This window comes from Mauremys reevesii, linkage group 25, assembly GCF_016161935.1.
Source record: "Mauremys reevesii isolate NIE-2019 linkage group 25, ASM1616193v1, whole genome shotgun sequence".
Lineage (NCBI taxonomy): Eukaryota > Metazoa > Chordata > Testudines > Geoemydidae > Mauremys > Mauremys reevesii.
This window is the reverse complement of record NC_052647.1, coordinates 6,691,357-6,719,309: the sequence shown is the minus strand read 5'-3', so window position 1 is coordinate 6,719,309 and position 27,953 is coordinate 6,691,357. Positions and strand designations below refer to the sequence as shown.

At 60.5% G+C, this 27,953-nt stretch overlaps 3 protein-coding genes across 7 annotated transcripts in view; 2 read left to right on the top strand and 1 right to left on the bottom strand.

Annotated features, from left to right (window-relative positions):
• Nucleotides 1–27,953, top strand: part of LOC120391382 (adhesion G protein-coupled receptor E5-like) — a 1,047,477-nt gene that overhangs the window by 344,857 nt on the left and 674,667 nt on the right. The gene's annotated exons all lie outside the window — the stretch shown is intronic.
• DDX39A (DExD-box helicase 39A) lies at nucleotides 121–11,106 on the top strand. 2 transcript variants are annotated; one of them, XM_039515039.1, is made up of 11 exons: nucleotides 121–271; nucleotides 1,530–1,738; nucleotides 2,323–2,450; nucleotides 5,541–5,633; nucleotides 6,138–6,321; nucleotides 7,208–7,326; nucleotides 8,425–8,556; nucleotides 9,053–9,162; nucleotides 9,305–9,449; nucleotides 10,389–10,536; nucleotides 10,941–11,106. In XM_039515039.1, exons 2-11 carry the CDS (start codon nucleotides 1,531–1,533, stop codon nucleotides 10,955–10,957), a joined length of 1,284 nt encoding a protein of 427 aa, XP_039370973.1. In that variant the 5' UTR covers nucleotides 121–271; nucleotide 1,530; the 3' UTR covers nucleotides 10,958–11,106. The 2 variants fall into 2 exon arrangements, with proteins under 2 accessions (XP_039370973.1, XP_039370974.1); XM_039515040.1 differs by having other exon boundaries at nucleotides 166–271; nucleotides 1,485–1,738.
• Nucleotides 12,130–27,953, bottom strand: part of ADGRE5 (adhesion G protein-coupled receptor E5) — a 291,623-nt gene continuing 275,799 nt past the window's right edge. For 2 of the 3 annotated variants that reach the window (XM_039514962.1, XM_039514966.1), the window contains exons 25-26: nucleotides 13,412–13,501; nucleotides 12,130–12,744 (exon numbers count right to left, since the gene is read on the bottom strand). In XM_039514962.1, coding sequence (XP_039370896.1) covers nucleotides 12,709–12,744; nucleotides 13,412–13,501 — 126 coding nt within the window. In that variant the 3' untranslated portion in view covers nucleotides 12,130–12,708. The remainder of the gene's footprint in view (nucleotides 12,745–13,411; nucleotides 13,502–27,953) is intronic. The other variant, XM_039514964.1, reaches the window with a different exon arrangement.

The following is a 27,953-nucleotide window of genomic DNA, read 5'->3' as shown; positions in this document are numbered from 1 at the left end:
AACGCAATCAACAGGCCTCTTGCAAAGATCGACAGCTCCGTCCGCCAATCAAGTGGCAATTCGTCTAAGTGCACCGCCTTCTTCCGACGTCAGGCAAGCCTAGGGCCTCGCGAACACCAATGAGAGTGGAGGGAGCGGCCCGAGTGACGGGGCGGCGCGCCAATGGGGGCGGAAACGGAAGGAACGCTCTGTAGTCGCCGGGGGGAGGGCGAGCCGCGCGGGAGTCCGAGCCGGAGCGCGGCACCACGTGAGCGGCCTCCGGGAGCGCGAGGTGAGAGCGGCCGGGCGGGGCGGTCACGCGAGCCCGGGGCTTGGCCTGCGGCCTGGTCCGGACCCGGGATCGGGCCGCGTCTCCCCGCCCCGGCCCGGCCCGGCTGCTCCCTGGGGCGGGGGCGGGCGATGGGCTCAGACGCCGGGGCCGGGCCGCGGAAGCGGGGGCCGGGGTCGGAGGGAGGAGGCGGCCGGTCCCGGAGATGGGGGGAGGGAGGGAGCGGAGCGGGGCCTGCTGCGGGCGATGCTCCGGTGTCTCCAAGGCGCCTGGCCCCCTGCAGCCCTCCCCGTGTCCCCGGGCTCGGGGTGGCTGGTTTGCTCCCAGGGTGGGGGCTGGGCTCGATCCCCGACAGGAGCAATAATTAGGGGGACAAGTTCTGTGTGAGAGTTACCCCGCCCCCCCAGCTCTGCCGGTGCCCCTCAGTCCTGACCTGCAGCCCCGGTTATCCCAGCCTCGGCTCCCCACCGGCTCTGTGGGTGCCCCTCCCGACCTGCAGCCCCCTGCTAGCCCAGTCCTGCCCCCCCCGGTCTGCCAGGGTCCCTCAATCCTCGCCTGTGGCCCCTGCTAGCCAAGCCCTGCCCCCCCAGCTCTGCCAGTGACCCTCATCCTTGTCTGCAGCCCCCTGCTAGCCCAGCCCTGCCCCCCCAGCACTGCCTGTGACCCTCAATCCTCGTCTGTGGCCCCCTGCTATCCCAGCCCCCCCCAGCTCTGCCAGTGACCCTCAATCTTTGTCTGCAGCCCCCTGCTAGCCCAGCCCCGCCCCCAGCACTGCCAGTGACCCTCCATCCTCGCCTGTCGCCCCCTGCTAGCCCAGCCCCCCCCCAGCTCTGCCAGTGACCCTCACTCCTTGTCTGCAGCCCCCTGCTAGCCCAGCCCCGCCCGCCCCAGCACTGCCAGTGACCCTCAATCCTTGTCTGCAGCCCCCTGCTATCCCAGCCCTGCCCCCACCCCAGTTCTGACAGTGACCCTCAATCCTCGCCTGTGGCCCCCTGCTATCCCGGCCCCCTTCTCCCGCTCTGTCAAGGTCCCTCAATCCTCGCCTGTGGCCCCCTGCTATCCCAGCCTCAGCTCCCCACTGGCTCTGTGGGTGCTCCTCCCGACCTGCAGCCCCCTGCTATCCCACTCCTGTGGCTCCCGCACCTGCTCTGCTAGTGCCCCTCAGTCCTGACCTGCAGCCCCCTGTTACCCCAGCCCCTGCTCTTCTGGTTCTCAGTGCGGACCCGGACCCGCATCCGCTGAGCGCATCTTCTCCTTGCAGAATGGCTGAGCAGGACGTGGAGAATGAACTGCTGGATTATGAGGAGGACGAGGAGCCCCAGGTGGTCACAGATGCAGTGCCCCCTCCAGCAAAGAAGGACGTGAAAGGCTCCTACGTGTCCATCCACAGCTCGGGCTTCCGGGATTTCCTGCTCAAACCCGAGCTGCTGCGAGCCATTGTGGACTGTGGCTTTGAGCACCCATCTGAAGGTAGGAGCGGAGCCGAGGCCTCCGGCCCCCAGGAGCGCAACCCCCTTGCCAGCCCGCCTGGGAGGAGCTGCGGGCGGGGGACGTAGAGAGCGGCGCTGCCTGGTGAGAGCTGCGGGGGGACGGGGGTGTTGGCAAGGGAGGGAGATCCTCGAGATCTGCCCTGTCAAGTGGGGGAAGCAGGGGCTCAGCAGGGGGTGCTCTCCCCTGGCAGTGCGGCACTAGGGGGCACTGTGCTGTAGGGAGTGGGGTGGGAGTAGGGGGCGCTCCCCCCGGCTGTCAGTGCTGGTCCCAATGCGGCACTAGGAGACCCTGTGTTGCAGGGAGTGGGGTGGGACTCTGTAGGGCGCACTCTCCCCTGGCAGTCAGTGCCGGTCCCAGTGTGGCACTCGGGAGCACTGTGCCCCTGGGAGTGGGGTGGGGCTCAGTAGGTGATGCCGACCCTAATGCCCCAGAGGAGGAGGGGGCTGGGGTTTAGTGGGTTAGAGCAGGGAGCTGGGAGTCAGGACTCCTGGGTTCTATCTCCAGCTCTGCCTCGATCTGTTGTGCCCCGTGTAACTGCCGTGCATCCGCCCTTGCTCCCACAGTGCAGCACGAGTGCATCCCACAGGCCATCCTGGGCATGGACGTGCTGTGCCAGGCCAAGTCGGGCATGGGCAAGACGGCCGTCTTCGTGCTGGCCACGCTGCAGCAGATCGAGCCGGTGGATGGACAGGTACGGGGTGGGGGCTGGTGTCCCTGTGTCTGGCTGGGCTGGGGAGAGGAGCAGGCATCCCCCCCAGCCCCCTCGCCTCTCTCTGCCTCACCCCATGTGGAAAGGGACCCGGGGTCACCCGCATGCTTGTGGGGTGGACTTGGCAAGGAGAACATAAGAATGGCCACACTGGGGTCCAGCTAGCCCAGCGTCCTGCCACTAGCGGGCTGGCACCGGATGCGTCCGAGGGAATGAGCAGAACAGGGTGATTAGCGAGTGATCCATCCCTTGGCTGCCAGTCCCAGGTTTAGGGACACCCAGAGCCTGGGGCTGCCTCCTTGACCATCTTGGCTCATAGCCGTTGCTGGACTGATCCTGCAGGAACATAACTCCTTCTTTTCTGAGCCCACTTATACCTTTGGCCACCCCTTGCCTGCGCTGTTGCTCGTTAAGCAGACGAAGGCCACGCGTGTTTCACAGCGAGGGGGGGATAACGCCAGGGGCAGGGCTGGATTCTCTGTGTCGCGATGCCTTGCATGCGAGCCGCCCTGGGGAAGGTGCCTTAGCCTGACGAGCTGTTGGGCTCAGTACAGGGGTGAGCTGGGGCCGGTTCCTGGCCGTGCTACAGAGGAGGTTGGGTTAGATGGGCCCTTCTGGCCTGAAACTCCTGGGAAGTGGCTCCCTGGGAGGCTGGTTCGTGGTCCGCCCCTGGGGTGGACTGTGGGGTGCTGCTGATGCAGGAGGAGAATCCAGTGTGGATGGGGCCGTGTGTTTCTCTGACCCAGGCTAGGCTGGGGGTCCGGGACAGGCTGCTGCTGAGACCCATCCCTTCTGCCTTCAAATCCGACTATGTGGTGGGGGTGGGGGTCATGCTGGGCTGTGGGGGTGGCACCACCCCAGTGATGCTGGAGGGATCTTATTCATAAATGATCTGGAGAAAGGGGTAAACAGTGAGGTGGCAAAGCTGAACAGTTTAGTATCGTCTGCAAAGATAGTTAAGACCAAAGCAGACTGTGAAGAACTTCAAAAAGATCTCACAAAACTAAGTGATTGGGCAACAATGTGACAAATGAAATGTAATGTGGATAAATGTAAAGTAATGCACATTGGAAAAAATAACCCCAACTATACATACAATATGGTGGGGGCTAATTTAGCTACAACTAATCAGGAAAGAGATCTTGGAGTCGTCATGGATAGTTCTCTGAAGACATCCACGCAGTGTGCAGAGGCGGTGAAAAAAGCAAACAGGATGTTAGGATTCATTAAAAAGGGGATAGAGAAGAAGATGGAGAATATATTATTGCCCTTATGTAAATCCATGGTACGCCCACATCTCGAATACTGTGTACAGATGTGGTCTCCTCACCTCAAAAAAGATGTACTGGCACTAGAAAAGGTTCAGAAAAGGGCAACTAAAATGATTAGGGGTTTGGAGAGGGTCCCATATGAGGAGAGATTAAAGAGGCTAGGACTCTTCAGCTTGGAAAAGAGGAGGCTAAGGGGGGATATGATAGAGGTCTATAAAATCATGAGTGGTGTGGAGAAAGTGGATAAGGAAAAGTTATTTACTTATTCCCATAATACAAGAACTAGGGGCCACCAAATGAAATTAATGGGCAGCAGGTTTAAAACAAATAAAAGGAAGTTCTTCTTCACCCAGCGCACAGTCAACTTGTGGAACTCCTTGCCTGAGGAGGTTGTGAAGGTTAGGACTAGAACAGGGTTTAAAAGAGAACTGGATAAATTCATGGAGGTTAAGTCCATTACTGGCTATTAGCCAGGTTGGGTAAGGAATGGTGTCCCTAGCCTCTGTTCGTCAGAGGGTGGAGATGGATGGCAGGAGAGAGATCACTTGATCATTGCCCGTTAGGTTCACTCCCTCTGGGGCACCTGGCATTGGCCACTGTTGGAAGACAGATACTAGGCTAGATGGACCTTTGGTCTGACCCGGTACGGCCGTTCTTATGATCCCCGGAGCGGGTACGAACTGGGCAGCAGCAGGTTGGGCTCGCCGTGTTGTGCCACCGATGCAGCCCCACAGCGAGGCTGCTGTGGTGCTGATCTGAGAGCTGGCGAACTCGCTGCATGTGAGTGCCCTGAAGCATGGCCCTGGGCCGCCGCTGAGCCAGCAGGTTGTGCCTCTGGGGGCTGCTTCCCCCCAGCCACGCCCTGCTGCGCCCGGCACTGCAGGGAGCATGCTGCTTTGCCCACTCCTGGCTGGGGGCGGGCGAGCGGGTCGACCTGCCTGGGCACTGCTGCCATGTGTCTGGATCTCCAGTGACCCCACTGCCCCAGGGAGCTGGCTCAGAGCTGCCAGCCTGGCACCGGGCTGGTGCTGTGATACCCCTGTGCGCTGGATCCTGCCCCGGGACAGCCTCCCAGCGGGCCATGGCCACACGTGGGTCTGGGAGGATGTTGCTCGGGCCATAAGCCCCTTGTTCTGGGCCCTGCCGGAGCTGGATGCCCATTCCCCGGGGCTGGCAGTCACCGAACTCTGCTCCGCTGAGCCCGGGCCACTGGGGAGCAAGGCCTGCCCTGGAGCCATGCGCCAGAGTGACCCTGGCTAGCAATGGGGCCTGTCCCTGCTGTTGTAGGGGGCCAGCGTGCTGCACCCCAGAACTGGCTGCATTAGTGAGCTGTGGATCCTGCGGGTCATGCTGATGGGGGCATGTCTGAGGCAAGGCGATGGCTGGGGGGCTGGGAATGGAGTAACTGCCTTGGCTGCTCCGGGGCTGCTGTTGGGAACCAGCCCTATGTTGGGGGGAGATCCCCCTATTCCTGGGACAGGGGAACCCTTCGGGGGCTTTGGCCCTGCCCTGTCGGGTGGCAAGACCTCGTCCTGGGCTTCAGGAGAAGGCTGGGTGGGGGTGTTTGCTGCTGCAGGGTGGGGCAGTGCCACGGGAGGGGGCATTGGGGAGCTCTGAAAACTCAGGGAAGGGGCAAAGATGGGGGCACCTGTTCTCTGGGATTTGGGGGAGGGGGTGGCTGTCCCTGGGTGGGGGAAGGGAGGGGATTGTATCTTGGGTGGGGGCATCGGTCTGTGTCCCAGGGGGTGGGGGGGCAGGATCTCGCATGGGGGTGACCCCGTCTTTCTCCCCCCCGCCCCAGGTGTCGGTGCTGGTGATGTGCCACACGCGGGAGCTGGCGTTCCAGATCAGCAAGGAGTATGAGCGCTTCTCCAAGTACATGCCCAGCGTCAAGGTGAGCCTGGCCCCCCAACGCTGCCCGGCGTCGAGGGGAGCCCCCTTCCCCGCGCCCCAGGTGCCCCCAGTGGAGTGAGGCCAGCTCTGGATCCAGGGGGTGAGGAGTGTGGGGAGTATCCCCCCTTCCAGGGGCTAGACCTTGGAGACACAGCCACCCTGCCTCCCCAGCGTGAGCCCCCCAGCAGCTGCCCGTATGACTGCGTTGAGGGCCTGAAACTTGGAAGCTGCAAGGGTGGGTCTCTGTCTCCTCCGTGCTCATGTGGGAGACCCAGAGAGTGGTTGGGGGTGGGTCAGGACTCCTGGGTTCTCTCCCAGCTCTGGGCGTCAGGACTCCTGGGTTCTAGTCTAGACCCTGCCACTAAACTGCCCTTGGACAAGTGCTGTCCCCCCGCCTCAGTTTCCCCCAGCAGGACGGGGGAGATGCTCCCGTACCCCAGGCGTGCCTGGAGCTGGGGGTTCGCTGCCTGGCCACTGACGCTGCTGTTCCCCCGGCCGCCTGCAGGTGGGGGTGTTCTTCGGGGGCCTGTCCATCAAGAAGGACGAGGAGGTGCTGAAGAAGAACTGCCCCCACATCGTGGTGGGGACCCCGGGGCGCATCCTGGCCCTGGTGCGCAACAAGAGCCTCAACCTGCGCAGCGTCAAACACTTCGTGCTGGACGAGTGCGACAAGATGCTGGAGCAGCTTGGTGAGATGGGCGGGGGGGCTAAGGGGTGCTGGGGCCTGGGGGGGCAGGGACGATGTCCCCCAGAGGGTTGCAACCTGCCTGGGGTACCTGAGGCCTGGGGCTGTCTGGATCATCTGTCAGGACTCCTGGGTTCTACTCCCAGCCCTGGGAGGGGAGTGGGGTCTAGTGGTTAGAGCAGGTGGGGTTGGGAGTCGGGGCTCCTGGGTTCTGTTCCCTGGCATGGGAGGGGAGTGGGATCTAGTGGTTAGAGCAGGTGGTGTTGGGAGTCGGGGCTCCTGGGTTCTGTTCCCTGGCATGGGAGGGGAGTGGGGTCTAGTGGTTAGAATGGGGGGTAGGGGCCATGGCTCCTGGGTTCTATCCCCGCTCCCCTGCCAGCGCTGGGAATACATACAGGCTATGAACCTTCTACAGCTGCCTGGGTGGAGAGCGTCTCCTTCCTCTGGGTCAGGGATGGCACCAGCTGGTTCTGCCCTAGGGATCCTGCCAGCATCAGACCCGGAGCTGCCTGATGCCAGGTGCTGCCCAGTCGTGGGGGCCCGACTGTGTGTCCCTGGGTCCTGCTGGTCTGAAGCCCAGGCTGGTGTGTCGGGGGTGTGACCCCAGGCCCTGGGGAGTGGGGGAGCTGCAGGGGGATGCAGATACCCAGAGGGGTGGGGGAGGCTGACTGCAGGGGACTGGGATCAGACAGTCTGGGTTTAAGGCACCTGCTGCGGGGAGGGACAGGCTCAGCTGGCTCTGATCTGGGGGGTGGCTGGAGCTGTGACCTCATGGGCTGGTTCTGGGCCCGATTCCCAGAGTTGGGCCGGGGGCTTATTGTGAGCCTCCCCCCCACCCCGAGCATCCCCCCCAGCTGTCTCCAGTGCAGTGACCCCCTCCCTCCCCACAGACATGCGGCGGGACGTGCAGGAGATCTTCCGGCTGACGCCCCACGAGAAGCAGTGCATGATGTTCAGCGCCACCCTCAGCAAGGAGATCCGGCCTGTCTGCAGGAAGTTCATGCAGGACGTGAGTCACCTCCCCCCAGCCCATCCCCTCTGCCACCCGGCCTGCCCCCCTTGTGGGCCTGCCTCTGGCCCCTCACCCGTTGTCACCTGGCCCACCCCCCTGACCTTCACCCCCTGCTGTCCAGCCTGCCCCCTGGCCACTCAGCCCTCGTGGGCCTGGTCCCTCCCCAGCCTGGACTGGAAAGTGACCCTCGATCCCTACCCCTGGCTGGGCTCAGTGCTGAGCAGCCCCTAAGCCTCTGGGCCTGGCCACCAGCAACTCTCCCAGCATCTGCTGGCTGGATGGGGCCACCCAGCCAGGTCGCCTGCTCCGGGCAGGAGGCAGCCTGGGAGGGGTCAGCTGGTCTGGGGTTCCTGGCTCCCACACGCAGGGTCCCTGGGACCCCAGCGTTCTCTGGGAGGGTCTGCTGCGGAAAAGCCTTCCCGGCTGTTGCCCCAGGCAGGAGCGGCACCAGGGTTTCTGGCGCCCTAGGCAGAATTCAGGGGGCGGCATTTTGTGCGCTCCCCACAGGGCGCGCGGGAGCTTCCGGTTCCACTCCCGTCGCGTTGCAGAAGGACCCTCCGCCGAAATGCCGCAGGCGACAGCACCAGTCATTGAGCTGCTCAGTTGCCTGCCGCCATTTTCCGCGGCACGTCGGCAGAAGGTCCTTCTTCAGCGGCGTGACGGGAGCGGAACCGGAAGCTCCCGTGCGCCCTGAGGGGAATACACAAAATGCCACCCCCCGAATCCTGGCGCCCTAGGCGACTGCCTAGGGTTGCCTAATGGAAGCGCCGGCCCTGGCCCCAGGCCCTGGCACAACGAGGGTTGGCAGCCCTATGCCCTGGCACATCTATTGCCTGGATGAGGCAGATGTTGCTGTGGGGGTGTTGCTGACCCATGCTGGAGGTGGAGCTTTGACTCCCTCTAGTGGCTGGCTGGTGTGTGGAGGGTAAGGGTCTACTACAGCTGCTGTCGAAGGGAGCTCCTCCGGCTCAAGTGGTGGAGCCCCTGCTGTTAGTGCTGGGGGGGTGGGGGGGGTTGGCTCACCGAGGGCTGGGTTGAAGCCCCTTTGGCAGCGAGGGGGTGTCGCTGAGCTGCTCCCCCCCGCTGCCCCCCCAGCCCATGGAGGTGTTTGTGGACGACGAGACCAAGCTGACGCTGCACGGCCTGCAGCAATACTACGTCAAGCTGAAGGACAGCGAGAAGAACCGCAAGCTCTTCGACCTGCTCGATGTGCTGGAGTTCAACCAGGTGTGTGTGTGTGTGTGTGTGGGGCGGGGGTGCCTGGGTCCCACCCCCAGCTCTGGGACGGAAGTGGGGGGCTGGGAGCAGGACTCCTGGGTTCTGGCTGTGACACGGGCCAGGCTATGGATCCTCGCCCGAGACACCTGCAGGGCTAGGCCCCTGTGAGATCCGGGAGGGGGAGGAGCCCTGCTTGGTTCAGGGGGTGGGAGGGCAGAGGTCTCCACTGACCGTACTGGGTGGGTGGGGGGGGTGACACCCCCAGATGGGAGACCAGGGCAGGACGGGCTCTTTGGACTCCACTGCAGCAGGGGGCGTGTGTGGATGGCTGGGCAGAGCGGGGGCAGGTGCAGGATTGACCTGGGGGGTCTGAGCCCAAGATCTGGGGGCTGGGCCGGGCTGGGGTTGAACAGCTGGTGTCCCCTCCCCGGTGCTGATGAGGTGGAGGTGGAGCTGTCTGACAAGGTGGGGGGGCTGCATGCTAACCCTCCGCCCCCCCCCGCAGGTGGTGATCTTCGTCAAGTCGGTGCAGCGCTGCATGGCACTGGCCCAGCTGCTGGTGGAGCAGAACTTCCCGGCCATCGCCATCCACCGGGGCATGTCCCAGGAGGAGAGGTGGGTGCTGGGCACCGGGCAGGCTGGGGCGGGGCCTGTTGGGTCTCATTGATCTGATTCATGCTGGCACCAGGCTGTGAGAGGGGAGCAGGACCTAGTGGTTGGAGCAGGGCTGGAGTCTCAGGTATGATTCTCCCCCCAGGCTGTCCCGGTACCAGCAGTTCAAGGATTTCCAGCGCCGCATCCTGGTGGCCACCAACCTGTTCGGGCGGGGGATGGACATCGAGCGGGTCAACATCGTCTTCAACTACGACATGCCCGAGGACTCGGACACCTACCTGCACCGGGTGAGCGCTGCCGCTGGGGAGAGCCGGGCCTGGGTTCTGACCCTGCACCCTCTGGCCCGGGGAGAGCCGGGCCTGGGTTCTGACCCTGCACCCTCTGGCCCGGGGAGAGCCGGGCCTGGGTTCTGACCCTGCACCCTCTGGCCCGGGGAGAGCCGGGCCCTGCGGGGCCTGATCCTGCACCCTCTGGCCCGGGGAGAGCCGGGCCCTGCGGGGCCTGATCCTGCACCCTCTGGCCCGGGGAGAGCCGGGCCTGGGTTCTGACGCTGCACCCTCTGGCCTGGGGAGAGCCGGGCCTGGGTTCTGACGCTGCACCCTCTGGCCCGGGGAGAGCCGGGCCTGGGTTCTGACCCTGCACCCTCTGGCCCGGGGAGAGCCGGGCCCTGGGTTCTGACCCTGCACCCTCTGGCCCGGGGAGAGCCAGGCCCTGCAGGGCCTGATCCTCTGGCTGCTGGCCCGGGCACATCATGGGCATTGGGGGGGGAGCCTCAGTGCCCTCAGGCTCTGCCCAACATTGGGAGCCCAGCACCCCAGGCCTGGCTGCTGTTACTGGAGCAAGTGGTTGAGGCCGAGGTGCCCTGGCTGGCAGGCGGTGTGGCCATGGCGACCCAGGGATGGGTTTGATCTGGGCCTGTTGGGATGTGGGGGGCTCTTTAATCATCAGGCAGGGAGGGTGCTTGGCAAGTGGCCCCTGCTGATGCCCTCGTGGGGTTGAGGGGCAGGTCTCAGAACCACCCCAGCCAGGCGCTCCGTCTTCAGGCCTCTTGCCCTCCCACACCTGCGCTGGGCCCCAGGTTGGTTGCAGGTTCCTAGCGGGAGGAACTCCTGGCAGGAACCCAGGAGTCCAGTGCCCTGCCAGCCCCATAGTGTGCCTGTCATGTGGTGGTGGGCGTGGCTCCGGGAGGCCCCTCCCCACTGACAGCCCCTCCCCGCTCATTGCAGGTGGCGCGTGCCGGGCGCTTCGGCACCAAGGGCCTGGCCATCACCTTCGTGTCGGACGAGGGCGACGCCAAGATCCTCAACGAGGTGCAGGATCGCTTCGAGGTGAACGTGGCTGAGCTGCCCGAGGAGATCGACATTTCCACGTACAGTACGTACCCGCCGGGGCAGCCCTCTGCCCTTCACCCTCCCCCCAGAGAGCCGCTGTGGGGCTCCGGCCCAAATCCTGACTTTCTGGGGGACCCAGCTGGGGAGCCCCATGCCCTCAGGTCGCCCCGGTGCCATGGTGATGGGCCTGTAGATTACACTCAGCATGGGGTGGGGCCTCTCCTGATCTCTCTGCTTGTGGATTGGTAGCAGCCACTGACACCTCCTCCAGTGGCCTCTGCCCCCATGACGGTAGAGGTGGCTGCTCTGGGGGCCACAGCTCAGTGGTGGAGCCCCCTAGTGGTGGTGGTGGGGAGTGAGTCTGAGTCAGGTTGCAGTAAAGAACTGAATGCGGTGGGGGAACCCCCTGGTGGCAGCAGTGGGATTAACAGCCTCTTTCTCTTGCAGTTGAACAGAGCCGATAACTGGATTGGACCCCCCTGCCCAGAACCAGCCCGGCTGCTCTTTTTAACCCTTTCTAAGCCAGATCACGGGTATTTTATTTTTTACGCAGTTTTTAAACCTGTAGGTGTGTGTGTGTAAGAGTGTCTCAAATAAACTTTTTATTACCAAGTGCCTGTGGTGGAGTTTTAGCTTCTTGATGGGGTCAATGAGATTTAAATTTGTTCTGTGTGTAATGGCACCCTGCACTGGAGGTTCTAATTAAATTTTTTTTTAAATGCGTCTGATACTGTATATCTGGACTGGGCTGGAAAGTGGCTGCAGCTATTCACAATAGCTGTGTCCCACCCCAGCGATGGCTGCATCTATCTTTGTGATTTAAAACTGTTTCAAAGTATTATATGTTCTGTCTCCCTGAGACACTGGGACTCAGGACTCCTGGGTTCTATCCCAGCATCGAGGGGAAGTAGGGTGTCGTGTAGATACTCGCAGGACGGGGGACGCTATCCTAGGAAGCAGAGATGCTGGAAAAAGATTTGGGGTTGTGGTGGCTAATCAGCTGAAGATGAGCTCCCACAACAATGCTGCAGGTAAAGGATGCGTGAAGAGGGGAAGCTCAGGTAGGAGCAGGGAGGTTATTTTACTCTGTATCTGGCACTGGTCTGAGTGCCGCTTAACTAGTGTCCAGTTCTGGTGTCCCCACTTCCAGACAGATGCTGATAAATTGGAGAGAGGCCAGAAGGCCCGTGAGGATTCGCAAACCTGCCCTGTAGGACAGACTCCAGGAGCTCAATGGGATTAGCAGAGAGACAGGGAAGGGGTAACTTGGTCAGTCTATAGGGACTGTGATCATGAGCTCTTCGAAATTGTCACACTGGAAATGGGCAGGGAGGGTAAATTAACCCCGGAACAGCTTCCCTGGGGGCGTGGTGGATTCTCAGCCCTGGCCCTTTCCAAATGGAGCCGGGATGTTCTGCTCTCAGTGGAGCAGGAGTTAATCCAGGGAGGGCGGGGCCTGTTCTGCAGCTGGTTGGACTCAGAGGATCACCGTGGGCCCAGCTGCCCTTAGACCGTGTCATCTAAAGGGTTAGAGCAGCGGAGGCTAGGAGTCAGGACTCCTGGGTTCTCTCCAGCCACCACACACGTGGCTCCTCGAAGCAGCTGTTTTTGTCATAAAACTTAATATTTTAATAACTTTAAAAAGATAATTTTAAAAAAAAAGTCACCAGTGAGACACAGACAGCCAAGCCCTGGGGGCCGCCGCGGGCTGGGGCCGCTTGCCTCCTTCAGCTCAGGCCGTGTCGTACCGTCATCGAAGCCAAGGGCGGTGGCTGATGCTGCAGGCCCTGGGTGGAGGGCGGGGTCCTCTGGGGGGTGGGTTAATCTCCACTGCCCGTGCTCAGCCCGGCCCAGCATCGTACCGCAGGCAGGGCCAAGGACCCGTTCGTACCGAAGGGAAAGGCGCCCCCTGTGGCCAGAGTACATCGTGTCGGAGCTGAGCGGCTGCCCTGCTGCCTGTTGCTATTGCTGGTGATGCTGGCAGTGCGCAGGCCTGGGGCTGGTGAGTGCCCAGCAGGTGGGGGCGGCTGGGCAGCGTAACGGTGCCCCCCTGCTGCCTGGCAGGTTCCACTGGGCAACTGTTGATGCATCTGCATGCGGCGAGTCCAGGTGCGTGGTGGGTCTCTGCTCATGGGCAGGGCCAGGCCAGGGGCAGGGGGCCGGGTTTTCTCATGTGCAAAGCTGCGGTGTCCAGAAATGGGCTGAGCCAAGAGAGCTACAACCCTGACTCCTGCGTCGGCTGGAGCCCCTGCTGGAAAGAGGGGGGATTAGAGCATGACTGGACCCCTACTGGCCCCTCCCCCCAGGTTGGTCACTAGTGGCTCCTCTCTCTGGCTTCTAATTCCTTGTCGGCCCAGCTCTGTCTCGTTTCTCTTCTAACACCCACCCGCACCCCGGGCAGGAGGCAGTGAGGACTTGCTAGAACATAAGAATGGCCGTACCGGGTCAGACCAAAGGTCCATCTAGCCCTGTATCTGTCTACCGACAGTGGCCAATGCCAGGTGCCCCAGAGGGCGTGAACCTAACAGGCAATGATCAAGCGATCTCTCTCCTGCCATCCATCTCCATCCTCTGACAAACAGAGGCTAGGGACACCATTCCTTACCCATCCTGGCTAATAGCCATTAATGGACTTAACCACCATGAATTTATCCAGTTCTCTTTCAAATTCTGTTATAGTCCTAGCCGTCACAACCTCCTCAGGTAAGGAGTTCCACAAGTTGACTGTGCGCTGCGTGAAGAAGAACTTCCTTTTATTTGTTTTAAACCTGCTGCCTATTAATTTAAACCTGCTGCTGGGTGGGGTCTGGCCCTGGGGGCCAGAGCAGGGGGAGCGGCAGTGGAGGCTGGGGTGGGTGGAGAAAGCTGCAGGGCAGAAGGCTCCTGTGCTGTTGTGGAGCTTTGTCCCTGCTCCTTACCCGTGTGGTGGTCAAGCTGGAGAACTCGGAGGACTTGGCCGCTCTCCTGAGGCTGCCGCAGCTCAGCCACCTGCGGTACTCGTCCCTCACCTGGCAGGAGAGAGGAGAGGGCTGGTCACCCCATGGCGCAGGGGAGCTTGTGGGGGTGGGGCTTCAGCTGTAGGGAGATAAGGGCCCAGATCTGGCTGGGAGGGGGGGAGCTCTCTGCTGCCCCAGCCCCTCCCAGCAGAGGGCACGTGGGGGTGGGGGCGCTGTGGGGCAGGATTGCTGGCTGGTGGAGGGAGAGCCCCCAGTAGGGTCCTGTGGAGCAGGGGGTGAGTGCTGGCTGTGGAAGGAGCCTGGGGGTGGGGCACTGGGAGCCAGGGTATGAGTGCCAGCTGTGGGGGTGCCTGGGAGGCTACTGGGGGGCAGGGGTTGAGCACTGGCTGTGGAAGGAGCCCCCGGGGGTGGGTGAGCGCTGGCTGTGGGAGGTGCTGGGGGTGGTTAAGCACTGGCTGTGGGGGTGCCTGGAGGAGGGTGCTGTGGGGTGGGGGTTGAGCACCAGCTGTGGGGGAGCTGGGGTGGGGTTGAGCACTGGCTGTGGGGGCACGGGGAGGGGTCTGTGGGGCAGGGTTTGGCGCTGCCCTGTGGGGAAGATACTGGCCAGTTTATTGAGCAGACAGTTCAGCAGGAAGATGAAGAGCCCCTGCAGGCTGTTGAGGATGGTTAAGATGTAGGAGGCGACCAGGCTGCGCTGGTTGAACTGGAACATGCCGAAGATCCAGGTGGTGCCCAGGACGCAGAGCTGGGCGATGGCCGTGATGGTGAGCACCCTGCGGGGGAGGGGAACCAGTCACATGGCCCAGCCCCTCCACCACGGCCCTCCTCCCCTCCCTCCTCAGGGCCCTACCCCTTGAGTCAGACTGCCCCCCCCGCATGTGACTGACGTCTCCTGCGCACAGCCCCACCGCCCCAGACTCTGCCCCCCAGCCAGTCGGCGGTGGGGGAAAATGTCACTCATATGTGGCCCTCTCTCCCCAGTCGCTCCCTCCCCCCACACCGGCGGGGTGACATCTCGCTACTCATATGCCCCCCCAACTCTCCCTCCCCCGACAGGGGCAGCAGGGCAGTGCCAGGGTCTCTGCTGCCCCAGGGGCCGCGCCCGCTACCTGAGCTTCTTCAGCTGGCTCATGTCGGGGTTGATGTCAGCGAATTTCAGCGACAGCTTCCAGACGGTGACCACGAAGATCACGGCGTTGACCTGCCGGGGGCAGGGGAGAGGCGGGTTGGGAGGGAAACAAATGTGTCCCGGGCAGGGCCGCCGAGAGCAGGTTTGGGCCCCCCAGCAAGGGCGGATTGGCTAAACAGGGCTGCTGAAGCTGGGCCCCGGGCCCCCTTCCGGACAGCTGCGCCCCAGTAATTTGTACCGGCTTCCCCCACCCCTCATCGGCCCCCCTCTCCCCCCACCCCCAGGACCAGGGCCATGGGATCTGCAAGCTGTGCAGCCACTCCCCATAGTGACCCAGCTCGGCCCCTGGAGGATGGGGACTTGGCGGGGTGGGGCAGCGAGGGGCCCAGCTGTTCCAGAGCGGGGGCTGGGTGGCAGGGGAAAGAAGCGAGGGCAGCTGCCAGCCAGGCCCTCAGGGGCCGGCCAGGGGGCCAGGCGCTGGCAGGGGGCTGGGCTGGGGGAGGGGATTTACCAAGATGATGATGCAGACGGGCCCCAGGAAGCTCCAAATGAATTGCTTCTCCAGCGAGAGCCAGCAGCTGTGGGGGGAGGGACAGACACGGGTCAGTCACTCACCTGCCAGCAGGGGGCGCTGCAGGGTGGGGTCTGCCCCCACCCCCACTGGCAGAGTGGGGGATGGAGACTTGCCAGCCTCCCTCCCCCCGCCCCATGGTGCCCGGGAGCTTCCCTGTGTTGTTCAAGTGTCCTGGGCTGGGGCCCTGGCCCAAGCAGCCGGAAGGTGCCCCCCTCCCTCACGCTGGCCTCACCCACCCCATGGGGTCCCACCCTCCGCTCCCCTGGTGGGCCCGGATGGCAGCGGCCACCTGGCTGAGCCGCTCCTGCCCCCGTGTGCTGCCTGGGCACGGTGCCCTGTTCCCCTCGAGCCCCTGGCCGCGAGCACTGGGCCCCCCCCGGGCCGGTGACTCACTGGCGCGCCGTGCCGTAGCCCTCGCTGTAGGTGGCGGCCGAGACGCCCACGATGAGGGCCGGCACGCCGTAGCCCAGCAGGAACATGTAGCGGCGCCTGAGGCCGTGGGGGGTGAAGACCTGAACCACCAGCAGGTAGAGCTCGGCGCCCTCCAGGCACATCCAGCAGAAGGCGGCCAGGAAGAAATAGTGCAGGAGCCCGGCCACCACGCCGCACACCACCTGCAGCCAAGGGGATGTGGGATGTCAGGGCTGGGCTCCCGGCTGCCCCAGCCCCAGCCCCCGGCAGCAGGGGGCGCAGTGGGGAGTGGGGCAGGAGCACGGGCTGTGGGGGAGCTCCCAGTAGAGGGCGCTGTGGGGAGCGGGGCCTGAGGCCGGCTGGGGGAGGAGCTGCCAGTAGGGGGTGCTGCGGGGACCAGGCCTGAGGTTGGCTTGGGGGTAAAGGAGCTCCGGGGAGCAAGGCCTAAAGCTGGCGGGGGGGTCGCTGTGGGGAGTGGGACCCGAGGCTGGCGGGGCGGGGGAGGAGCTCCCAGCAGGGGGCGCTGGGCCCGAGGCTGGCGAGGGGCAGGGGGCGGGTACCTTGTTGCCGGTACTGGAGGTGCCGGTGAGGAAGACGGTGTAGGCGATGAAGAGCGCCAGGCAGAGGTGCAGGTGGATGGTGGTGCGGGGGCCCTTGAGGGCGCGGCAGAAGAGGAAGGTGACGATGGCCAGCAGCAGGCACAGCAGCGAGATCACCAGCCCCACCTTGGTGATGACGTCCAGGGTCCAGTCCTGTGCCGGGGGTGGGTGGGGTGAGGGGGTTAGTCAGGGTCCCCCCCCCAAGGCAGCAGCCAGGCCGGGCGTTAGGGGACAGCCAGACTAGCCTGTCGGCCTCGCTCTGTGCCGCGGCTGGGAGCACCCCCTAGTGGCGACACCGGGCAGCCTGCGGGAGCCAGAGTCTGGCTGGGTCCAGCCGCCCAGATGGATTCGATGCTGCCCAGCCTGCCCCTCCCCCCCGAGGGGCTGACCCACAGCCGCAGGGCCATGGGAAGCCGAGGGGGCTCTAGGGTCACCACCCACCAAGGGGGAGTCCCTGGCACGGATCCCTGCAGGACGGGGGCGCCAGACAGTGCGAGGGGCCAGGGCCGTTCCCCGTAGTAGAGAGCAGAGCGCCCCCGCCTGGCGGGAGGAAGCCCCTGCCCGGGAGGGAGCTGCTTTTAGACCAGACCGATGCGCTTGTGGCTACAGTGCTGCAGCTCAGGACTCCTGGGTTCTACCAGCTCTGGGAGGGGAGCAGGATCTAGGGGTCAGAGCAGGGGGGCTGGGGGCAGGACTCCTGGGTTCAGTTCCCAGCTCTGATGTCACCTTCCTGTATCTCCTTGAGTGAGGCATTTAACCCCTCCCTGCCTCTGCGATCGGGATGGGGATGCTCCCTGCCCTGCAATGCAATGGGGTGAGCCCCCTGCCCCTGCTGCCCCACAGCTTCCCAGCCAGGCGCATCAGTCGCTGCTACATGGGGCGTCCCCCTGAGCCCTAGGGGAGGGGGGAGGCTGCTTGTGCCCCTGATCAGATCCAGGGCCCCGCCCCGGTGGGGAATGGCTTTACTCTGGGAGGAATCTGGAGTGACTCCTGCTCCACAGGGGAAGATTGAGGGGAAGAGCAGAACCAGCCCAGCCCCGAGGCCCCAGCGAGGGCTGCGCCTACCTCCAGCTCGTAGAAGGCCATGAGCACGGCGAAGCTGGTCAGGTGGTTGCACTGGCAGCGGGTGATGGTGGCGTTCAAGTTCTGCAGTGTGCAGCCGTCGGTGGCCCAGCGCCTTCTGTCAGGCTCCCAGTAGGCGCAGAGGAGGTGCAGGTCGGTCTTGTTCTCCTGGGGACAGACAGATGCTTGGTGCATGTGGGGGCAGGAGCGGGAGGCTGGCTGGGGCCGCACAGGGAGCAGGACTCCCCAGGCCTCGAGAGGGTAGGTCGGGGGGGGTACGAGGGGCTGGGCTGGGGGCACAGAGCATCAGTTTGTCCCTGGGTGGGAGGTGGATTCGCCTGCTGCCCGGGGTGGGCCCAGCTCTGCCCCCCAGCACCCCAGGCTCTCCTCCCCCCCATGCCCAGCCCAGGGGCTCACCGGCACCGGGTGGCTGAAGCGGATGCTGACGGAGAGGCCGAGTGCCTGGGGGTTTGGGTCACTGATGAAGGCCGACACCACTGGAGACAGCACACGGTAGCTGGGCCGCCCCGACTCACGCGCCCACTTCCCCGTCCGGCCAATCTTGTCCCACTCGGGCGCCTCCACCCTCCCAGCACCGTCCAGGATGGGGCTCATCCCCTGGTATGTCAGCAGCCCGGCCAGCGTGAAGCCTGCGAGAGACAGAGGAGAGGGATGAAATGGGGGCAGGAGGGGCCCTGGGGCAGACTGGTGCCAGGGGTGCTGTGCTGTGGGAAGCACTAACTCCCATGCCCTGGCCTTGTCCCATCCCCCTACACACCCCAGCCTGGTGCTAGGGGGCACTGGATTGCTGGAGGAGCTGGTCCCAATGCCCTGGCTGTGCCCCGTCCCCCTACACACCCCAGCCTGGCACCAGGGGGCGCTGTGCTGCTGCTCCCAATGCCCTGGCTGTGCCCATGGCTATACACACCCCAGCACAGGGGATGACCACATACCTTCGTTTTTCTGCCCTGGGGCTCCGGTCCACTTTAATTCCATCTGCGTCTTGCTCTGCTGTAGCATCACGGTCTCCTGGCTCTGGTTCCCAGCCTGCCTGACCACCAGCCCCAGCTCTGCAACCACAATGCCAGCCAGGGCTCACACCAGAGAACATGGAGAGGAAGCCTGTAGCTAGGCAAGGTGCTTTCCTGGCTGTGGGGGGAGCTCCCAGCTACTCCAGTCCCAGCCTCTCCCAGCAGGGGGCGCTGTGGGGAGTTGGGCAGGAGCACTGGCTGTGGGGGGGAGCTCCCGTCTCCCAGCAGGGGGCACTGTGGGGAGTGGGGCGGGAGCTTAGTCTGCGGGTGATGAAAGCCCAACTGGGGCCATGTGGCCAGGTGCTGACCTGTGCCATTGGGAGATGCGATGCTGATCCCATCACGCACAGTCAGGCTCAGCGTTCTCAGCAGCGTCTCCATTATGGCCATCAGCTCCGTCGCGATCCGGTGTCTCCACTCCACGCTCTCGCTCTGCTGCCCGACCAGATTTATCTGCTTCTCTAGAATGTTCAAGAAGCCCTGGCCAAGCAAACGTGGGGGGTGTTGGTGTCACAGTGTATGATCCCGTGCCGCATCCCCCATTCCTGGATTGCTAGTCCTCCACTGCCTTCCCACAATCCCCTTGAAAGGAAAGACAAGTTCTCCTGCCATTGACATCACTGCCTGGGAGGTCAGACTAGATGATCACAATGGTCCTGTCTAGCCTAGGAACCTAGGAGAGCCAGCTTCTTGGGCACAGAGGCAGGCTTGGGAATTTCTGGGCCGTGCTGCTGTTTATTTATCTCCTGTTCCAGGTGCTGCATCCCTATAGATCACCCTGAGACTAGATCTGAGTAGGAGCAGCGATTCCTCCCCCTAACGGGAACAAACCCAGGAAGGCCCCGTATTTTGGCTTGGCACCTGCAGCTTCCCCTCAGCGTTCTGAGAGTTCATCTGCTTCAGCTCCTCCAGTGCCTTCTTGCACAGACGTCCCACCTGTGCCTGGAAGCTGCCCAGGAGGTTCTGCAAAACAAGGCCCAGGCCTGGCTCAGGAAAAGAGATCACAGAATCACAGCCCACATCCCCCCGTCACGAGAGGATTCCTCGGCTCAGAAGCCAGGCGCCAGAGGGAGTGTGGGCAATGCCCCGTCTGGCCCCTAGGGGGTGCACGGCGTTTGCAAGGGATGGTGGGCGACGGCGGTTGCAAGCTGAAGTGTGTTGCTGCAGCCTGATGCTGCTGATCCTGGAGGGTGAGAATCACCCCGGGGGCAAAGGCCTGGGTCGTGGCTGGACTGCAGGGGCTACCGGGACTGGCCACTGGCTCTTTGCCCAGGGGCGAGTTTGGCCCCAGAATCCTCGTTGGGCGAGATCAGTGAAAAGCAACGTGGCACTAAAGGGGAATCGGGGTCTATTCCCCCCCCCCACGGTGTCTGTGCCCCACTCACCTTGGCTTCGGCAGAGTTGTCATCATCCAGCAGCGGGAGGCAGGTGAGCTCTGGGGATGGAAAGGGAGGAGGAGTGAGAGATGGGCGGGGGGAAAGGCGGGGTCTGGCTGGGTAGGTGCATGCACCAGAGCCAGGCACAGAGCAGGACTCATTCCCTCCAGCAGGGGGAGCAGTGACACCCCCCCCACTCAGCCCCACACATGTGCACAGCCCCTTCTCCCCATCCTCTGCCCACCAGCCGGTCTCTGTGAAAGGAACCGTCCCCACTTCCTGTCCTGGGGGGACTGAGCCGCAGTGGGGTGGGGGTGGGGGCTGTGGAATCATCCCAGCCGTATCTCCCCTCAGCCCTCTCCCCCCAGCTGTGGGTGGTTCTGGGGTGTGTTGGGGGGGTGTGAATCCAGCAGGGAGCCCTGGGCTGGCCCCACAGTGGCCTCTAGTGGCCCCTAGGCACAGACTGCGCCCCCTGCTGCCTCTTCCCAGGGCAGAGAATCCAGCCGTGCAGCAGGAATACAGGCACTGCTGGGGGGGAGACGCCCGGCCCCTGGCTGCCCTGCTCACCCCTCCCCGGCCTGGCCCTGCTCCGCTCCCAGAGCCAGACCTGGGCTCGCTGGTGCCTGTGGCTCTGAGACAACCAGAAACACCCCAGTGGACGTACAGGCTGGGCTGGGGGAGGGGAGGGCCTGGAGGCTGAGCCCTCCCCAGCCAGGGCTGAGACCCAGAGGGACCCCGTCCATGGGGGGCAGGGGGGCTGGCGCAACATCCCAGACCAGTTCCCAGCGCCCTGCCCCCTCGGGCAAGACCTCTGCCTGTGTAACCCCAGGCCCTGCCCAGCCCCCAGGTGCCCCCTCCGTGCCCCCCGCGGCAGGACCCACCTTGGCACAGGGCCGTGTTCCTGGTGGAGGGGACGTAGCCGGCCCGGCACTCACACCAGTAGCTCCCGATGGTGTTGATACACGTGGCGTTGGGGCCACAGATATCTTGGGTCTTGTTGCACTCGTCGATGTCTGAGAGAGGAAAGCGGGGGTTGGGAGGGGGTTACACACAGCACGGCTGGGGGCGAAGGACCATTGAGGCACCCCCCACCCATTGCAGGGGGCGTGGTCTGTCGGTCAGTCTGTCTGCTCCATCTACCCTCCTCATTCTATTCTCCTTTCTTCCCTGCTATTTGCAGGGCCCCAATCCCGGCAGCACAACCCCTCCCCCATCCCCCAAATCGGGGGCCCAACCTTTTCCAGACCAGGACCCTGTGATCCCCTCCCTGCACCAGCCCTGACAGAGCGGGGTTAAGGGGGGGGGCTGATCAGCCAGTTAAGCTGCAAAGGGGAAGTGACTCAGGCTGCGTGCAGGGCGCTGGCTAGAAGGAAGCTCGCCTGGGAGGGGACAGATGGGGCTTCTCTACAGCCCGAAGGCCGGGCTCAGAGGTGGGGGCCTGAGGTGAGGGGGACTAGGAAGCCCCGAGGGTGGGCTAAGAGCCCCGGAGGAAGGGTTTCACTAGCAGGCATAGGAGAGAGGGGTCTGACTTTGAAAGGCTCCCCCAGAATGGGGATCACAGCGAGACCTGGCCGGACGGCCGAGACACGGGGCAGCCGCGACTCCGGGAGCTGCAATGGTGGAGGAGAAGAAAGGGGGCGCTGAACTGGAGCTAGTTGCCAGAAGGGGGCGCCACGATCAGCGTTACAGACCCCAGCCCCATGGGTCCCCTCCCTGTTCGGGATACACCCAGCCCCGCCCTTCCCCTGGAGCACTAGGAGAAGGGTGGGTGGGCTGCACCCAGGGGAGTGCAGGGAATTGGGTGCTGTCCCTTTAAACTAGTTTATTTGCGCTCTGGTGGCTCTCACGGGGGTCTATGGCAGAAGCCCGCAGACCCCGACATGCGGCCAGGCCCTGCATGGCTGATAAACGGGTTGTTTGGAATCCAGCTGGATCCAGGGGATCCCCCTATTCCTAACACTGCGCAGTGAGCAGCAGCCCAACAACGTCCATTCCCGGACCCTGCTGTGACCCCCAGGCCCAGGGCCCCGCGGGGCGAATCCACCGAGCCCTCAGATGGATGATGCCAGCTCGACACTCGCTGCCGATCTGGCCTGTGGAAGCCGAGGCCGGAAGAGACCCTCCCAGTCTGACCCCCAGCCAGAGTCGCCACCCAGCGGGTCACCAATCCGGCCCCAAACGGAGGGGACTTTACTGCCCTCGCTGGCTCCTGGGGCCTTTCACCGCTGTGGAGAGTCTGATCTGACAGACGGGCCCCGCCCTGCCCAGGCACAGAGAGCCCTGCCGTGATCTAGCCAAACGCTGGAGGGACATGCACCCGCCAGGCTGCCAACGTGGGTAGCACCAGCTGCCGGGCAGAGGGGGATACACGGGGGATGTCGGGGCTTCATGGTGCAGCGGGGTCACTCACCCCATGCAGGGAGTGGGGTTTTCTACCTAGGGATTTGGCCTGTATGTGCAGAGACGCTCTCATTCTGGCCAGCCAGCCCGTGAGGAGCCTGCAGTCCTGTCTGGGGCAATGTGAAATGGAGAAGCAGAGCTGGGATTAAAACCCCTTGAAGTCAGTGGTGCTGCACCAATTTACACCACTGGGGTTCTGGCCCCCGCTTTGTGACCATTTCACATACAGAAACACTGAGTTTGTGGCAACGCATGGGGGACGGGCGCATCATCAGTCATTCCCGTGGGTTGGAGGAATCGGTTGAGCTGCTGCAGAAATGGCCATGACCGATTCTCCTGGAAATCCCAGCCAGGAACAAGTGCTGGAATTCAACATTCGCTTGCTTATTAACCCAACATTTCAGCCTTCCAATCAGGAAGCAGAGAAAGACCATGGGACTCAGGCAACCAATTGTACAACATCAGTGACAACTTTTGAGAGCAAACAGTTTGCAAATAAAATCACAGACATTTATCCTCCCGAACAGTTAAAGGGTCAGCCGGTTTGCAGGCTTAGATCAGCGTGCAGAGCTGTTCTGCTGACTCCCCGTGGCGTTCAGATCAACAATGGCCTATCAGTCACCATCCCTGCGGACAGATGTGTGGTGACCCTTCTTGAGGAAGTAGGGGAAGGGCCTCTAAGCTCTCCCTGATATTTATTCATAACGCTTTTGCTTCTCACAGAAATCAGCAAACAAGTCAATCAGTGGGGAGAGACAAGAGCGCTCATGGATCCTTCCCTTGGGCCGTGTTCCAGCAGCTCTTTCTCAGACTCCCCTTCTCTCTCTTTCCCGTGACAGCGTTTTGCTATTTTCCGCTACACCTCTTCCCCTCAGTCATTATTTGCATAAAGGCAGCACCCAGCGCGCTGCACCCACACGGCCATAAAGAGCTTCTAGTCTAAATGGACAAGAGATGGGAGAGAAAACTGAGGCAGGGAACTACCCAAGGACACCCAGCAGTAACAGAGCTGGGACTAGAACCCAAGTCTCCTGAGTCTCACACCTGGCCCACTAGACCTGTCTCTTTTAGCTTACTTCCTCCAGAGAAGACCAAGAATGTGTCTCCCCTGCCTCACCATGCAGATTTTACCCTCTACTCCCCCTCACTGAGAGGAGCTTTGTGTCCCCTGGCTCACGGCTGGGAGTGCATCAGGGCTGGAAAAAATCCCTTGTTCCTTTGGCAGGAAACTCAAACTTTTGCTCCATTGTTAAACCTCTTGGAAGGCAATGGGCCTACGCCATGCCTGTGAGGGGGCTTGTATGTGCTGACCTCTGGCGAAGGCCGCTGAGCCATGGAACAAGGAGAGCGTTTGTCCTTGTCATAAACAGATAGTTAATGGTTAATGTCTCTTTTACCTGTAAAGGGTTAACAAGCTCAGTGAACCTGAATAACACCTGACCAGAGGACCAATCAGGGGACAAGATACTTTCAAATCTCTGACAGGTTTCAGAGTAGCAGCTGTGTTAGTCTGTATCCGCAAAAAATACAGGCGTACTTGTGGCACCTTAAAGACTAACAAATTTATTTAAGCATGAGCTTTCGTGAGCTACAGCTCACTTCTTCGGATGCATAGAATGGAACACACAGACAGGGGATATTTATACATACAGAGAACATGAAAAGGTGGAAGTATGCATACCAACAGTCAGAGTCTAATCAATTGAGATGAGCTATCGTTAGCAGGAGGAAAAAAACTTTTTGAAGTGATAATTAAGATGGCCCATAGAAGGTGTGAGGAGAACTTAACATAGGGATATCCAAATTAACAAATGGATATGTGGACAGAGCTGGCATCGGGCTTTGTTGCAAGGATAGGTTCCTGGGTTAGTGTTTATGTTGTATGGTGTGCGGTTGCTGGTGAGTATTTGCTTCAGGTTGGGAGGTTGTCTATAAGCGAGGACTGGCTTGTCTCCCAAGATCTGTGAGAGTGAGGGATCATCTCTAAGGATAGGTTGTAAATCTTTGATGATGCGCTGGAGAGGTTTTAGTTGGGGGCTGTAGGTGATGGCTAGTGGCGTTCTGTTATTTTCTTTTTTAGGCCTGTCCTGTAGTAGGTGGCTTCTGGGTACTCTTCTGGCTCTGTCCATCTGTTTTTTCACTTCAGCAGGTGGGTATTGTAGGTTTAAGAATGCTTGATAGAGATCTTGTAGGTGTTTATCTCTGTCTGAGGGATTGGAGCAAATACGGTTGTATCTTAGAGCTTGGCTGTAGACAATGGATCGTGTGGTGTGTCCGAGATGGAAGCTGGAGGCATGTAAGTAAGTATAGCGGTCAGTGGGTTTCCGGTATAGGGTGGTATTTATGTGACCATCGTTTATTAGCACAGTAGTGTCTAGGAAATGGACCGCTTGTGTGGATTGGTCTAGGCTGAGGTTGATGGTGGGATGGAAATTGTTAAAATCTCGGTGGAATTCCTCGAGGGCTTCTTTTCCATGAGTCCAGATGATGAAGATGTCATCAATGTAGCGCGAGTAGAGTAGGGGCGTTAGGGAACGAGAGTTAAGGAAGCGTTGTTCTAAGCCCGTTGCCAGCTCTGTCCACATATCCATTCAAGTGACACCATCATAGGACCTAATCACATCAGACACGCCATCAGGGGCTATACACCTGCACATCTACCAACGTGATATATGCCATCATGTGCCAGCAATGCCCCTCTGCCATGTACATTGGCCAAACCGGACAGTCTCTACGCAAAAGAATGAATGGACACAAGTCTGACATCAGGCATCATAACACTCAAAAACCAGTGGGAGAACACTTCAACCTCTCTAACCACTCAGTGACAGACTTGAAGGTGGCAATTTTGCAACAAAAAAACTTCAAAAACAAACAGACTCCAAAGAGAAACTGCTGAACTTGAATTAATATGCAAACTAGATACTATTAACTGTGGGTTAAACAAAGACTGGGAATGGTTGGGTCATTACACCAATTGAATCTATTTCCCTATGTTAAGTTCTCCTCACACCTTCTATGGGCCATCTTAATTATCACTTCAAAAAGTTTTTTTCCTCCTGCTAACGATAGCTCATCTCAATTGATTAGACTCTGCCTGTTGGTATGCATACTTCCACCTTTTCATGTTCTCTGTATGTATAAATATCCCGTCTGTGTGTTCCATTCTATGCATCCGAAGAAGTGAGCTGTAGCTCACGAAAGCTCATGCTTAAATAAATTTGTTAGTCTTTAAGGTGCCACAAGTACTCCTGTTTTTTTTCCAAATCTCTGTGGAGGGAAGCTTTTGTTTGGGTTCTTTGTTTTGGGTAGCTGTTCTCTCTGGGATTAAGAGAGGCCAGATGTACATCCAGGCTCTCCAAGCTTCCTGAAATATTCTCTTCTATTCAGTATAGTGAGTATTGGAAAGGCGGATTAGTCTTTTGATTAATTTCTGTATTTGCAAATGTGTGTTTGCTGGAACCATATTTTATTTCTGTTTGCTGTTATTTGTGTTATGCTAGAAAGGAGGGCGGGGGGAGTCCCTCTAGGGTTTAAGGCTAGTCCCTGTAATATTTTTCATCCTGGTGTTAGAGAGAGAGTTTACTTTCTTTTCTTTCTTTTAATAAAAACTTTTCTTTTTAAGAACCTGATTGATTTTTTTTTCCTTGTTTGAAACCCCAGGGGATTAGTTTGACTCACCAGGGACAGGAGGGGGAAAGAAAGGAGGGGGGAGAGGTGAATCCCTCTTTGTTTAGATTCAAGGAGTTGAATCAAGGTAATCTCTCCCAACGACTAAGGGAGGGAGAAAGGTGGGGGAATGGTTTACTTCCCTTTGTGTTAAGACCCAAGGGGTTTGGGTCTTGGATTTCCCAGGGAAGGTTTGGGAGGAGTGGAAAGTGTACCAAAACACTATATGTTTGGTTGGTGGCAGCATTACCAGATCTAAACTAGGATTTAAGTTTAGAAGGGCCCATGCAGGTCCCCATCTTTTGGACACTAAAGTTCAAAGTGGGGAATAAACCTATGACAGTCCTACTTTGGTGGCTGGTTCCCATAAGTAGATAACAGCCTGCTACAATGACTGACTAATGGAGTTACTCCCTTAGCTCTAGCAGCTGAGATCTGTGCTTTTAGGAGACAGGTCCTAGGTTTGATTCCTGCTAATGACCCAAGCTGGTTCCTTTGTGATGCCAGCTCCTTAGCAGCTGCTGAGGGTTCAGTTAATGGGTTCCAGAAGCTACTGGGCTTTCTGAGCCCAAGCTGTATTAAAGGTTGATCCAACACAGAGTCCTCAGCTCCGTCTCAGCCCCTTTTGCTTTGCAAATACCTGACCTGCCCCCACCTCAAAACTCTGCTATGAAAGAGCATCTTGGGCTCTGATTGCAGCTGCAGGTTTGGGGGGATGTTGCAGCTCCTAATGACACCCCCTATGCTCGTGCCTTGGTGGAATTAAGCAGCCTGGCAAGAGACATGGCGACCTTCAGTCCCCGGGCTCAGTTTCCAATTCGTAAGACAGGTTGGGAGTCAGGACAGATACTTTGCCCGGGTGTGGAGCAGAGAAAGAGCGAGACCTCAGGGCAACCTGGTTAGTTTCCCCATCCAGGCATGCGGGTTAGTGTCAGAGATCCTGGCCGTGCATTAACAGCATCGCCAACGCCAAGCAATCAATAAAAGCCCCAAACCCTGAGCCAGGCTGCGAAAAAGTCACAAGATTTAAAAAAAAAATCTCGTCATTTTTAAACCAAAACCCGTTTTGGGTTTGTTTTGTTTGACTCTGGTTTGGGAGCTGTCGGTCACCCCAGTGTAACGTGGGCCAGGCCCTAATTTTGATTTTAGCCAAAAGCAGAATCACGTGACTCTGGGAGGTGGGACTTTAAGGCAACACCACGCGTTAGCAACACTACAGACAAGCCAGAAGCATCATGCCTTTGCCACGACTGTTTCCAACTCCGGTTGTACCTGTGCAGATCTTAGCGGTATCCTTTTGACTCTTCCCAAATCCCCAACTGCATTTACACATGTAACTTCCTGGCATGTTGATGCAGTTCCCGTGGGGCTCACAGATTGTGGTGTTTCGCTGGCACTCGTCAATGTCTGCAAGGAGGGAGAAAGCGCTAGGCCAGGCTGATCTAGGAGCTGCACCTTGGGCACTGGGGTGATGCTGCTGGGGGATAATCCAGGCGTCCGACATGCACTGTGCGCTGGGGAGACGGGGCTGGTTAGAGCCAGGGGTTCAGTGACTGGGTCAGCGAACAGGAGCAAGTGGTTATTGTCCGGAATGAGCCGCTCCAGCTGGGAAGGGAAAAGCAGCCCTGCCAGGACATGGGAGCTTTAGCAAGCAGCAGGCGCAAGCGGATCTGGCGATGCCCAGTGCCGCAATATCAGTGCAGACAGCAATGCCTGAATGAGCCGTCCGCCCCTGGAGGGGACAAATGGGGAGCTGCTTTGGAGGAAGGGGATAGAGAATAACATGAGGGCTGGTCTAATGCCTGGATATCAGTCAATGGGGCGACCTCCTCTGCAACCCATGGGCTGCCCTGGGCTCCCCCTTGCACACAGGGCAGTGTAGACCCAGAGGGGTTCAGAGACAGGCAATGAGAATGATCAGGGGCCTGGAAAAATCCTCTATGGAGAGAGATTGAACAGAGTGGGACTGTCACCTTAGAGTGAACGTAAGAGAGGACGTGTTAAGAGTCTATAAATGACTGTCGGGGACAGAGAAGGGAGATGGGGAGCTTCTGTTCTCCCCACCTCATAACACGAGAGCCAGGGCCAGTCAGGGAAGTGAGAAGAGGGGAAATTTGGAACGGAGCCAAGGAAAGGCTGTTTCATGCAATGTGTGATTAGCCTGTGGAACTCCCCACCACAGGAGTCCCTGAGGCCAAGAATTTAGCAAGATTCCAGGAGCGACTGGACATTCCTACGGATGATGAGAACAG